Source organism: Equus przewalskii, chromosome 18, assembly GCF_037783145.1.
Source record: "Equus przewalskii isolate Varuska chromosome 18, EquPr2, whole genome shotgun sequence".
NCBI lineage: Eukaryota > Metazoa > Chordata > Mammalia > Perissodactyla > Equidae > Equus > Equus przewalskii.
In genome coordinates this window covers 29,208,544-29,222,594 of record NC_091848.1, presented here as the reverse complement: position 1 = coordinate 29,222,594, position 14,051 = coordinate 29,208,544, and the positions used below count along the sequence as shown (strand labels likewise).

General features: G+C 44.2%; 1 protein-coding gene and 1 long non-coding RNA gene across 4 annotated transcripts in view; one reads left to right on the top strand and one right to left on the bottom strand.

Annotated features, from left to right (window-relative positions):
- P3H2 (prolyl 3-hydroxylase 2) overlaps positions 1 to 1,743 on the top strand; it is a 153,670-nt gene extending 151,927 nt beyond the window's left edge. For all 3 annotated transcript variants that reach the window (XM_008540813.2, XM_070583428.1, XM_070583427.1), the window contains exon 15: positions 693 to 1,743. In XM_008540813.2, coding sequence (XP_008539035.2) covers positions 693 to 785 — 93 coding nt within the window. In that variant the 3' untranslated portion in view covers positions 786 to 1,743. The remainder of the gene's footprint in view (positions 1 to 692) is intronic.
- LOC139077117 (uncharacterized) lies at positions 813 to 8,385 on the bottom strand. Its single transcript, XR_011529414.1, has 2 exons — positions 8,272 to 8,385; positions 813 to 4,819 (listed from the first exon to the last, which is right to left on the bottom strand). It is a non-coding gene; the product is annotated as an uncharacterized lncRNA (long non-coding RNA).
- Positions 8,386 to 14,051: the final 5,666 nt, after the last annotated feature.

Sequence of the window (14,051 nt, the reverse complement as noted above, 5' to 3'; positions counted from 1 at the left end):
ACTGTTGCCTCCAAGGGCACATTTGGCAATGTGTGGAGACATTTTTAGCTGTCGCCACTTGAGGGGAGGCTGCCTGTGGTAGGTAGAGGCCTGGGATGCTGCTGAACATCCTACAATGCACAGGACAGACCCCAAAACAAGGAATGTCTGGTGTAAAATGTCACTAGTGCAAAGGTTGAGAAACAGTGGCCTAATGAAGTCAACAGTAATGTGCACTGAAGAGAAAGGGGCAAAAACAGGAGATAGCACAGAGAGGACTAGGTGATTTATCAGATGCAGGAAACCATGGTTAGGCTTTTAGGGCAAATGCGTGAGCAGTGTCAGTCCCTACTGAGAGAGCAAATTTGTGAAGGGGAACAGAGCATGTTTGTCAGGGAGAATATGGTGAATTCAGCTTGAACACTGAATTGGAGAACTGAGTGGGAGATGTCTATGAGACCACAAAGTAGAAAGGGTAGTGCAGTTGAATATACAAGACTTTTTCACAAGAGAGAAATCTTGGAAAGTACTTGCTTCGGACATAGGGAGGTCAGGAGAAGGCACTGTGTAGGGATGAAGATGAGGTTCAATCCTTAACTGGATTTCACACCAATCCACGAACATTTGGATACCTGGAAGTGTTTGGGAAGCATCTGCCGCTGGGGCTGATTATTATGCTTGTGACAGACATGTGTAAATTGTCTTTTTTGCAGGAGCGGATACAGGCCGATGAAGTGATCGCAATCCTGGATCAAGAACAGCAAGGGAAGCATGAACTGAGTATCAACCCCAAAGATGAGCTATAAAAATGAGAAAGAATGTTCTATGAGATATTTATTTAAATTGTTAATCTTATGAGAACCTTTTTATTTTTGTACAGAGCCATAGTATAAATTAACAGGTTAATATGAGTCACAGATCTCCCTTCTCTTCCTAAGGATGCTTGCTTTGCCTCTCTCAGTCTGTCGGTCTTGATTTTTCATCACTTCATCTCTCAAAGTCTAGGCACCCACTGCCCACCACACACACACACACACATGCACACACACACACACAGACACACACACACACAATTCATTTGCTGCAGATCCAAAAGCTCCAGCAGAAAGAATAAGCCCGTTCTTGGCAAAACTACAGCTCTCATGCGTGCTCCAGTTCTAAAGTTAGCATGTGACTTGGACTCAGAAGGCCTTTCTGGCTCTGTGCCTTCCAGCACATCCCCTCACAGTGCTGACAGCCATGAGTTTGAATCTGAGGATCCCTTGGCGGGGTCCACACTGCCTCACGGATCACTGGCCTGAGAGTTCCCCAGCCTCTGAGAAGGAACTGCTCGGAGGAGTTCTGCATGAGATGGAGGGCCCCAGCCTTCCAGGGCCTTGGTGGAGTCTTTGGCTCTGGTATTTTCACCAGAGAACAAACTTACACTGGAAGCTTCAATTCACTCTCCGCAGTGCTCCAGAAAGGACTGCCCTATGAGTTGTGTCTTTAAAACAGTTGTATGGGGTGGAAGAAGAAAGGCTCTTCACCCCAATGCCTTTGGAAGGAAGTCTTTAATCCCTCCTGGACCAGGGCGCCATTGCCCCCGTGCCTGAGAGTGGGGTCCACTGGTGAGAAGGGGCGCTTTGTTCTTAAGTAAGAAGAATGGATTTCTGATTGATTCCAGTCTTCATCTGCATATATTTTGGTGGCCTCTCCTCTTTGCGGCTGTCCAGCACACGGATTCTTGCTTGTGTCTGATTTTAAATAAAGGGAGCCTTATTTTAATATCTGGCATTTATTTTTCTTCTCTCAAATGTTTGGTTTATCTTCAGGTAATGGTTTTGTAGTCCCACAGGAGCTTTTGGGACAGCCCAGGGGCAATGTTGGGCCATGACTAGTCTTGCTGAAAGGTGCTCGAAGGCCATCAAGAAGGTGGTAGAATTGCTTTTGAAGAAATAGAAATGGTTAGGAAACAGAGGTGTTAAACCAGGGAACATCTGGTCCCTGGTGCCGATTCTAAGGAAGACATTTCAAAGACATTGTTTGGGATGGGCTGGTGCGGTTCTAGCCTAGGGAAGTCTACTCCACTAACCATTGGGCTCACCTGCCTCTGGGATGGGCAGTGGTAGAGGTAGCAGCCCCTAAGAAAACCAGCAAATTAAAACATTTTCTAAAAGTCACATTTACTTTCTGCCCCTTATGGTATTGCTTAGTGGTAAAAACATTCATCCTTTGAGACTGAAAAATTGAGTCATAGTGATTTATGTGCCATCTGCTTCCAGTTGCATTTTCATCATGGGGGAGTGGAAAGAACATTGCATTATAATCCCAGCCCTGCTGTGTGACCTGGAGCTAATATCTTTCCCTCTCTGGGCTTTGGTTTCCTCTGAAAACGACATAATTAGTTGTACCTATTTCCAAAAGCCCTCCCTTTTACTCTAAATACAAAATAAAGCAAATAAAAAACAAAAACAGGGGACTGGCCCCATGGCCCAGTGGTTGAAGTTCTGCGCGTTCCGGTTCACAGGTTTGGATCCTGGGTGCGGGCTTACTCCGCTCATCTGTCATGCTGTGGTGTCATCCACATACAAAATAGAGTAAGATTGGCACAGATGTTAGCTCAGGGCTAATCTTCCTCAAGCAAAAGAAAAAAAAAAGAAGAGGATTGGCAATGAAAGTTAGCTCAGGACGAATCTTCCTCACAAAAATAAAAAATAAAAAAACTGATTTAAAAAAATATTCACAAATACAACCAAATTTACTTCTATTAACATTTTGAGAATTGTGAATGGGTTCATTGTGTGTACATGTGATTTTAAAATTTTAAACCTAATTTAATTTTAGGGCTGAAAGTTCCTGAGCTTTGCAAAGATCGCTTCCTATTTGTTTGCTGTCTCACCGAGAAGTGGTTGCTGGCACTCAGATTTGCTGATAGAAGGATCTGGGCAAGGATCTGATTTCTGTTTTCTGGCAACAGGCATCAACAAGGAAACCAGTCTTTGGCTCCTTGCAGCTCCCGCTTCCTGGGTGCTGTGGGCACTTGGGGAGAGGCAGGGACCTCAGCCCTGATTCTGATGTCCAGCCCCATGGAAAGTGAGTGGAGGCCTCATAGATATCATGGTGTTAAATCCACATCTGGTGCCGTTGCTGACAACATGGAGTAGTTATTCCCGTTTTGCAGGTTGTCCGTGTTGCTTTATACCTGAGACATCATGTATATGCTAAAGCATTTATTTTGTAATCTGCTCCACATCAAACCTTACCTAATTTCATTTAAATAGTTAGGAAGTGTCATCAGATGACTTTCAAAAAAGTGGAGCTCAGAAATTGCAGTCTCTGTGCTATATGGTCCCTTGTATGGAAGGTTAGAGAAGCCCAATCGAATTTTTGTAGGTTTTAGAACTGAAGGAGTCTCTTTTAGTGTTGAAGTTTAGAGTTTTTGAGTTGAAGGATCAATTCTGAAGAATTAATCACAAATCAGTTCCATCCTTCTGGGAGGAAACTGAAGCTCAGAGATAGGAAAGAGGATTCCATGATTACGGGATTTGAGCAGGCAGAGCCGGGGCTGCTGGACTCAGTTCTGCGAGAACACCTGGCCGGGGTACGTGGGCGCTGGAATCCTGGCACGGGGCACCATCCACTAGAGGAAGCAGCGCCTTTTTCTATTTGGCCAAAGATGGTGCTTGCTCACCAATCTATGCATCTGCACGGCTTCGTCTGTCTACAAGGGGTGCCTTTTTCTAATTCACTCAAAAGTGATGTGTGTGAGGCAGCCTGGGATAAAAAGCCCAATGTTTATAACTTCAAGTCTGAGACTCCTCATCTATGCCACTTGTCTCGATGCCTATCCCGCCCTTGTGTTAAAAGCCTGCAGTTTTACAAAGCTTTTATTTTCACCTGTATTATTGCATTGCATGCTTACAACACAGAGCATGTTCACAGGCTAGGAACCCCAGGAGGTATTCTGGGCATGGATTATGATACCCATTTTGCAGAAGAGGAAATGGAGAGCAGTGAAGGGAGGTGACAGCCTACGGTCACTGAGCTTGGAGTGTCCATGTCTGAGGTGGAAAGCACAGTCTTTTGAACAGGAGGGGAGAAAAAAAGCACCAAAGTGGTTTGCTCCCTCGGCCATGCTTCCAGGCATATTAAATATAAAATAATACATTAATGCAAAGAAAACCTAGATTTTTACGAAATCTAAACATTTTCTCCTATTTTTCTGCTGAGTCATGTATGAAGGTGTATTTCCCCTTCTCTCCTCTGAGATATATTGACTATGGGTTGCATCATTCAATTAGACAAGCCCCATTTTGGAGCAAATACTGTGTGCCACGGACTCCTTTCATGACGCTCACAAAAGGGAAGAGGATTCTAGTCAGGTGTCGTTGTCCTCTCCCTCCAAGGCAGAATGAGTCTTGAACCTAAATTTCTTCCTGAGAAAACACTGACACAGGGTAGAGTGATATTCTTGGGTGTGCGAGGTACTTTCTTCAGAGCACTAAATGTAAATTGTTTGACAAGGAAATTTTAGTTTTAATGCAGTCTTCATCACCACTGTGCACTTAGCAATTTTTGGCACTTACTCAGCTGAAGAGAAGCCATGGAATGAGTCAGTACCATTTAATAATATATACCTATGAATTTAATTGAAGTACAAATGCTGAATTATTTCACATAAGACAGCCACAGGGAACAACTCCCTCACTGACGTCAAGAAAGGCGGTAATGGGGGCCACCTCACCAGTTCCGTCTGCCAAAGAATTAAACATTCTGAGGTGACTGACGATGGTATGGCTGAGAAGTGGGAAAAAGCTGAATTGTTCCCACATCCAGAACTCTTCAGAGAAACAGGAGCCATCTGGCAAAAAAGTCCAAACCACAAGTTAGACTGGGCCCAGGGTTACAATCCCTCTCCACCTCCTGCCAGGAAGCCTGTGATGTGACCTCCTCACCTAGTCCCACAGCCCACCCACAAATCCTATACTCCCGGATAATTTGGTGTTTCCAGCGTGAGACGTAAGGGCCCGTTTTGTTTGGGACCTGATTGATTTCTTCAGACACATTGAGACAGGTAACGTCAACCACTCTTTGAGCTCACCGCTGGGTTGGACCTGCAGACTCATGCTGTCAGAGCTCCCCCCTGTTCACCTCCCCCAGGTGCATCACGATGTTTTCTGTGCCCGCCTTTGACCTCTGAGGCCAGAATGACATCAAGTCTGGAACAATCTGATCATCGATCTTGGCTTGCTCTACAATGGATGGCATCAGCCATGTGAAAAATCACCTCTGCCTTCAAAGATCTTGTTAAGGGCCCACAAGAAAAATAACCAAACAAAATGATCCTGCCCTCTCTTTTCCTGACACGTTGCTAGGGAGGAAAATCTGAATGCTCTGTTCTTTCAATGTACAACACACCTTTTCTGGCCACTTTATATGATACATCTAGGGGGAGAGAGGGATAAAAGATGAACAAGACAAATCTTGCCCTCCCTTTCCTTGGTAGGCCACCACAGAAGAGGTCGAGGATAGAGTGTAGTTTGACAACCTTTCCACCTTAACAGTCCTTCTAGGTCACCCGCTCTGGAAAGACTGACCCCTGCTTTCTTCATCTGAGTCTCCACTTCACCAGTGAATTGGATGTCATCCGTCTATCTGGGACTCTTTCCTTTGGCCCCTCTTGTCAGATTTAGACGCCTTCCTTCTTGACGGCAGAGTGATGGCATAGCCCCTGGAAATCCTCTCTAGACTCTAGTTAAACTCGCCTTCCCCTTCCCAGTTGATGTTTTACCCCTGAATTGCTATCTGATGGTGGGTGGAGATAGAAATGGGGAGCAGGCAAGAAACATTACTTGCTGTGTCTCATCTTTTTCCACTTGTAAATCATATGCCCCATTGTTTCAAAGGGTTGTAATCATGGTTGGCATTTATAAAGCATTTTTATGGTTGAGGCTCTTGGCAGTCATACGTAACTACACAATTATCTTGAGAGACACATCGGTGCAGACTTCCTTTTGTAAACAGGAAAAATGAACGGTTACGGGGAAAGTGGTATAGTAAAGCTCTGGTCATTCATGAATTTATAACTCAGACAGTGTTTGAGTGGCTATTCAGTAGTAAGTTTAGGGAGGTATTCAAAAAGAAATAAGATTCCATCCTTTCTTTTAAGGAATTCAAAGTGAAGTGGAAAAATAGATGTAACAAATGAAAAATATAAAACAAGGTAAGTGCTGTGACAGAAGAATTATGATAGAGGCGGGTACAAAAAAAAACATGTGAGTTCAGAAGGGAGTGGTTGGGAACGGGGAAGGCTTTACAGAGAAGGTGGCAGTTAAGCTGGGTCTTGGGTGCTGGTTCTGACACCGATAAGCAGAAATGAGCCAAGTGACCTTTCATTTCACGACAGTGTTCTCCACTGAAAGACTGTTGAGTTTGAACTGGGTGTTTTCTTGGGTTCTAAAATAGAAGCTTTCAGAAAGGGGGGGAGCATTCACATTTAAAGTTGGTGTTTTGGAGGTGGAGTGGAACGGGATCTCTTCCACAGATTCTCCTGGGAAAGCACTTTAATGAGTGTTGGGAAAATCCAAATAAATACCAGATTAAAAGGAAGTTTTATTTTATTCCCTTGTGAGGAGGTGTATTTAAGTGGGTGGGGTGAAGCTGTCAAGGACCATGCTTCTTACTGAAAAGCAGAGGAGCAGCTGGTGTCAGAGAAAGCTGAGGTGAACCCTACCGGTCAGACTAAAGTCAACGAGCTCTCCCTGGGCATTTCTCTCTGCCAGTGAGTCCAAGAAACTGTTTGTCCTCTGTGCACTGGAGCCAGTTCACTCACTCCAATCCTTACACTTTCATCTCAGAAATGGCAATAATGAAGATATTCCAGCCTACCTGAGGATATTCAGGTGTGTTGTCTGAAAAGCCTAAAGCATTTGGTAAAATCAGTCAAGCTTTTAGTAAAACCAGAAAGTTATGCAATGCTGTAGTAAGGACATCTCTTTCAACGTCAAACAGGGAACAGAGTTTCAGAAGCTTTGGGAATTCTTGGGAGCAAACCATCTCTCCAACAGGAGTTAACAGGGCCTGTGTGCCTCATTTAAAACCAAAGAGCTGAATAGGATGTCATGCAATGTATCCGATCCTACTTATTGTGTTTGTCCTCTGTACCTGATTTTGGCTTGTTAAATTTTGCAAAGGCCTTTGAAGCTCTTTAAGCAATCATACTGCTTAGATTTAGAATAAATTGCAGAGTCCCTGAGGCTTAGAAACCAACTTCAAGGCTTCTGGTCACAGAGCAATCTTCTAGGCTTTCATGATATTTCAGTGTTTATCAATGTTTCCTGGAACAAACACTGGTATTTTTATTGTATTTGAAGTTCAGAGTTTCAGGACATGTTTTTCTCACAAGATAATATGAATTAGAATTATACTTCTTTGAAGTTAATATTGGTAATGTAATAAAAACTGTTTAGTTTTTTCCCCTCAAAGTCCAAGATAAAGGTGTCACGAGATCTTTCAGCACAATTGGGTTGTGAGTAGTCTTAATTTGCAATGTTTTCCACCTTTAGCTACTTCGTACCAAGTGAAGAACAGACACGAAGGCCTTATTGGACCTCCCTTGACTAGATGGAATCAAGATTTCTGGGAGGATGTTCCATTTTCTTTCATTGTTTAGCCTTGTGGTCACTAAGCATTTCACAACATCTCCACAGACTGGACCATTATTCACATGTAGGGAAAAAGAAACCCAGAGTAGATGAACCATTTGACCTAAGTCAAAGTCATAGTAGATGTCAGTTTCCGAGTAAATCTAAGTGATTGTACTCTTTAAGGACATTTTGCAGTTCTAACCATTTTTTATGAATAGCTGGGAGGCAGGAGGATTTATTATGAGCTTATCTAACCCAGGTCTCACCCCTCCTCCACACCCCAGTGGAAATCCAGAAGGAGGCTACTGTCTTCGGGAAGACGGTCGCTACGGCCGCTCTGAGTGTGCCAGGTCTGATTGCAGCTCTGCTCAAACATGCTCTCGTTTCCTCACGGGGAGCTCTTTGAGCCTCCTCTGAACTTCCAGGCCGCAGGGCTGAGCACAGGGGACAGATTTTTCTTCCAGACGTTTGGCTTCTGAGTAATATTTTTTGTCTCTCAGGGTAATAAAAGTGCATCAGATGTTGCTCCCTGTACCATGAACTTTGTTTTGAAGGCCCAGTGAGCTACTTCAAAGGCTCGGCACCAAACAGAGATGCTGTTCCTGGGGACCCTGCTCTATCGAGGTGTCCCATCAACTTGGGACACGTTGCCCACCAAGGCACTTACCAATTAAAGACTGGTTATCAGTTATGTCAAATATAACAAATTGGCATACTGAAAACTTCAAACCGCCCTGCTTTCAGAATCAGTGTAGAGTATACATCATGCTTTGAACTCTGTGGGGAAAAGAAAACGCATCGTTTACCTGCAGAATGATTTACAAGTTAAATAGAACCCTATCTGAATAGCCTTCAAAGCTCAGCATAGAGTGCCTTTGGTCATTGTTTATCTGAAGTCAACATTGAACTGTCCGGAGCTGGTTAGACCAGGAAGGTCGAGCCGTGGCGGACAGTCAGAGAGAATCATAGTCACAATAAGTCTTTGTATTTATAGTTCAGTGCATGAAGCAACTGCAAATAACAGACTCCAAGCTGGAAGGGGCTTTAGAGAGCATCTGGTCCTATATTTCTTCTTTTAGAGTTGGGAAAACTGAGGCCCAGAGAGGAAATTTATTTACCCAACGTTACTACAAAAGTTACTGGTAGAATCTGGACTTAAACCCACGTCGCCTGACTCCTGGACCAGAGCTCCAGCACAGTGTCAGAGTAGAATGGCAGAGAAGAGGCCAAGCTTTGTGCCACCCAGACCTGGAACCCTCACTGCCTTCTACTCTCCTGTTGTGAACACATTTCTTATCCTCTCATATTCAATGTCTTCATCTGTAAAAGGGCTGGTAATATCTACCTAATGAGTTATCATGAGATTTAATTGAGACAATAAGAAGAAAATGCCAAATACATACCAGACACTCACTAAAAAGCAATTGCTATATTTACTGTATCAGAACAGCTAGAAAGAAGGAAAATGAATAGGACTATGATTTCTCTAGCAATGCATCTAAAATGTTCCAGTTCTCATGACTTTTTTTTTAAATGAAGCATCTTGGAATCTTCAAAATTAATTTTCAGACAATTAGATTTAAAAATCATCTCTGGCCATAAACAGCACACTTATTGCTGGGGCAGGAGCACAGAGGAAGAGAAATTTGTTACACAAAATTGAAAGGACATTTTAATTCCAAACTGGTTGTCAATTGCCAGACTAGAGATGCCCGGCTTTCCTGTAGCCACCTTGTCTGGCCTTTCTGACTTCCCAGCTTTCTCTGTCTCCGGCTTCTCCTGGTCCTCCCTGTCCCAGCACTTTGAGAAACAACAGTGTTTACCTGTTCCCTTTACTAAGCGTTCTCTCACTTGCTTTTCCACAGAATCGTTGCTTAGCAGCAGAGGGCACTATCAGCATATTTTGCTTTAAGGGGTAAAAAAAGAGATGCCTGTATGCATTCATTCATTCAGTCAGTCCTTCATTTTGATCAGCCTTGATTTAACATTAGTTGTATGTTCAGCATTGAGAGGGATGCTAAACCAGTGTAAGAGGTGGCACGTACAGTCCAGGTAGGAAGACTGCACAATATAAGATGATATGCATGGTACCTGGGTAAACACAAAGGGTGTATATTTTGGAGGTCGTTTAAGAGAACAGAGTTCAGGGCGGGCTTAAAAAGTGAGGGAAGAAATTTTGAGGAAGTCAGTCTAGAGCTGTTCCTTAAATGAGGAGTCAGATGTGGAAGGGCAAGGATGAGAGGGGTAAAAGATAAAATAGACAGAAAAAGCCAAGAGTCTTTCACTGCCATGAACATCAACGTGAGAACCGTGACAAGCACTACTCTGACAAGTGTAACTATCATCACGGCTCACGTGAGTGGACGCTTTCACAACCGTGATTTCATTTGGCCCTTACTGCCATGCTGTGACTTCAGCTCTACAGGTATCATTATCCTAATTTGCCTACTGAGAACATGGAGGCCCTTAGAGGAATAGTGACTTGCTTAAGGTCACACAAGCCGTCTCTAGTAGTCTGGGATCCCAAACTAGTTTTCCTCTGAGCAAATGCAATAGGAAACCGTGGCTCTTGTGACAGACTCTCATCCCAAAGAGGGTTTGGGATACAGAGTAATAGGCTAAGTTTCAGCTGTTAGTGTGGCTTCGCGTTACTGAGGGCTTGACCAAAAGCTGGACTGTGGTGTTGGGACCTGATCCTGTAAACCTCAGGAAGGACTCTGAGGTTTGGGGAAGCTAGAGATGGGGGGTTATATGCTGCAGCTGCATAGCAAAGTTGGCATATGAGGGATCGGAAGAAAAAGGACAGGAATCAGGGAGACCAATGAAGAAAGTGTTGAAGGATTCGAGGCTGGGGGTGGGAGTAAGTGGGAGAGGTCTCCTCCAGAGCGCAGGAGATTTTATCATTGTCGTTAATTGCTGACACATGGAATAGTGCAAAGCAGACAGACTTTAAATCGACTGGTTTTGAATTCCCTACAGACAAAACACCCCCTTATTGCCTGCACCAGGGAGGTCTAATCCCACCCCTGTTCCCCTCCAAACCCCCCAACACTTGCCCCTTAATCCGCCACTGCAAGGCACAACATGAGGACAGCCTGAATCAGGCTGGCAGTGGTGGGACGTGCAAAAGACTAAGGACAGACACTTTGAAGCAAAAAGAAATCAGGATTTGGTGGCTGACAGAATCACTAAGGAAAGAAGATAAAAATGATGAGTATGAGATTTGGCGCTTAGGAGAATAATGATGTCATTAATGCTAATAGGGAAATAAGGAAAAAAATAAACTAGTGTCAGAGGGAAGGTGACCTTATTGCATACGAAGTCTTCCAAGTATCGACTGAACACTCAACTGGAATGATTGGAAGCAAACTTATTCTCTACGCTGTTTATTGATTTCTTGCTTTTCGCTTTTTGTCTGAAACTTAGAAATGATGGCGGTTGTTTATAGCTCTTTTATAAGTAAGGAAACTGAGACAATAGGTAAAATTGCCAAGTTATGCGTGTTACCACTCCTTGCTTAAAATCCTTCCCCTGACATCAGAACAAATTCCAGTGTCCTTATGGCTTATAGCACCGTGCACCCTGGAGCCCTGTCCGCCTCCTCCATCCTACATGTTGCCACTCTCCTCCCCTTTATCCCCGGCCCCCAGCATTGCCCTCTCTTGCCTCTCAGAGGTTTACATTCTGTTCTCTCTGCCCAGAACACCCTCATCCTCCCACCACCTCTCCAGCTTCACCAGGAAACACTCATAGTAAGATGGCCAACCATCCAGGTTTCCCCAAGGACTGAGTAGCATTAAAACGAGGATAGTCCCAAGCAAACCTGGGCAGTTGGTCACCCTACATCAGTTTTCTTCTTGGATACCTCTTCCTCCAGGAAGCCTTCCCTGACCAACTACAGCCTTAGGCTAAGTTTGATTTCCCTGTTGAGTAGTTCAGCTCCACCCTGCATTCCCTTCCATGAGCCTTGTCACTCTCCTAATTACTGAGTTTGTGTCCACCTTCCCCGCTATCCACAGTCTTTGTGCCAGCTCCACTGTCCCCACTCTGCTCCAAGCAACCATCGTCTCTGCTGAATCACTGCAGTAGCCTCCTAACTTCTCACCTTGCTTCCACCCTTGTCCCCTTTCAGAGTATTCTCAACACAAAAGCCAGAGTCATCCTTTTAAAACCTGAGTCAGATCACATCACTCCTTTGCTCACAATCTTTCACTGGTTTTCATCTCACTGGCTGAGTCATTACAGGCCTCACAAGGTCTGAGCCACTTACCTCTCTGCTCATACTTTTTGTATATTCCCCATTTATTTCACCAGTTCCACTGGCACTGGCCTCCTTACTGTTTCTAGAACACATCCAGCATACTCCTGCCTCAGAGCTTTTGCATTTACTGTTGTTTCTACCTGAACCATTCTTCCCTCATGTGTCCACATGTCTCACTCCTCATGTCTAGCCCATCAAGATCAAAGCTCACCTTCTTGGGGAGGTCTTCCATGATCTGTCTTCACACTTGACCTCCTGCAGCTGACATTGTCACCCCCTCTCCACTTTATTTTTTCACAGCACTTCTCACCATCTAACTTTCTATTTACATTTTACCTAATTAATTTTGTTTATTGCCTGTCTCTCTCCACTCAGAACATGGTTTCTGGAGCAAAGATTTTATGCATTGCTATATTTCCAGAGTTTAAAATAGTACATGGCACAGAATAGAAAGTCAGAAATATTTATTGACTGCACTTGTATATGATTAAATGATGGCGTGAACGAATACAGTGGGAAGGGCAATCAACTCAGAGCAACACGTTTTAGGCTCAGCTGCTCAGGATTTGGGTGACTTTGAGCAAATTACTTTTTCCTTCCAGTTCTGATTTTCTCCAACTGTAAACTGAAGGCTTTGGACTCAGTCATCTTTAAGGATACTACAAGCAGTGGTATTCTCAAAGTCCACCACTCAATGATAAGTAAGGACCAGAATCCAAAGGTGTTACTAAGCAGGGCTCTGAAGCAAGAAAACATTAACAAGAGAAAGAGAAGCCTTGTGCAAGTTCCAAGAGACATGAGAATTCCACATGTGAGGAAATGCAAAGAAGGCAGATGACTGAGCCAAGCTGACAAGGACAACTCGTTATAAGGCTAGGCCTGAACTCAGCCCAGGGACCAGTTACCCTAGCAGCTTAGAAAATGACACCAAGGGTGGGCCAAGCCCCATCTGATTACAAAGCCCTGCACTGATACAATTTGTGATTAGAATACCGCTTCGAAATCTTTCCTCACACCCGCCTAATGGCCCTCAGAGTGGGTGGATTCTCAAATTAGTCATATGAGAACAGAGAGCTGAACAGAAGAGAGATTCTAAGCTATTCTAGGCTGTTCCATTTGGAAAAGCGTTGCCCCTTCAGAAAAGGGAAGTAACACAAGGCGCACACAGCTTTCTGTCTATTGCCATGCTGCTCAGGTGGGAGAAAGGTATCAGCGCCACCATGTTGGAGAGGGTACTTGGAAAGAGGGTGGAAGGGGCTGGGTTAGTTAATTTAAAGGAGATATTTCAAGTGCTACAGCTGCCGCACCCTGAGAGCGAGGGACCAGACCGGTTATGCAACTTCTGTGTAGCTACTGTGTGGATCCGCACTTGAGGCCATGAAGGTCAGTGAGTTACTCTGAAGTAACCAAATCTGTGGTGTGGCCGTGAAGATCACGGCAATCTCCCTCTGCATTTGTGGTCGAAGAGGATTTTACTGTTGTCACCTCGTTTGGTAACACATCAATAGCAAGTGTTGCAAGTGTAATTGTTGCTGTTGAAATGTCCTCTTGGCAGTTCCTGGTGTGTGTGTGTATGCCCATGTTTATCATCCTCAGTCTTTTCAGAGTGGCTCTGGGAATTTGGGTTCCACCTCAAGGAAGTAACCATGGATTGGTTTTAGATCCAACTCATAGATATTAAACCCCTAGTCCATGCCAGACTTTGTATCAAATGCTTTGTTGTTCTCTAAGGCCTTGTGAGCTAGTACCATTGGTTCCTTTTCTACAGATAAGGAAACTGAAGCTCAAAGAGATTAAGCGGTCTAGTCAAGGCCCTAGTGAGAACAAGTTGCCAAGTGAGGATTTAAGGATTTTAAGATCTGTTCCCCAGACACAGAAACATTTCTCAAATAAAATCTTAGGAAGAATACCACTGTATAAAACAGGAAAAATCAGGGCTTCTTGGGTCGAAGCAGGAATCAGGACTTTGGAGTCCTATCCCCTTGTCCCTCCCCATTGGCCTCTGCGGTCTCCCTAGAGCTTGTGGAACATTCCACAAAGCCTGCTGGGTGAACTCTAAGCTGCTCCCAGCTCCAAAGTGCTATGGATCTATGATTCTGAGACGTTCCTATGCACATCAGATGCAGACCATCAACCCCTTCTCCTGGACGAGTACTGGAACGAGCCAGACCTCGGATACAGGAATC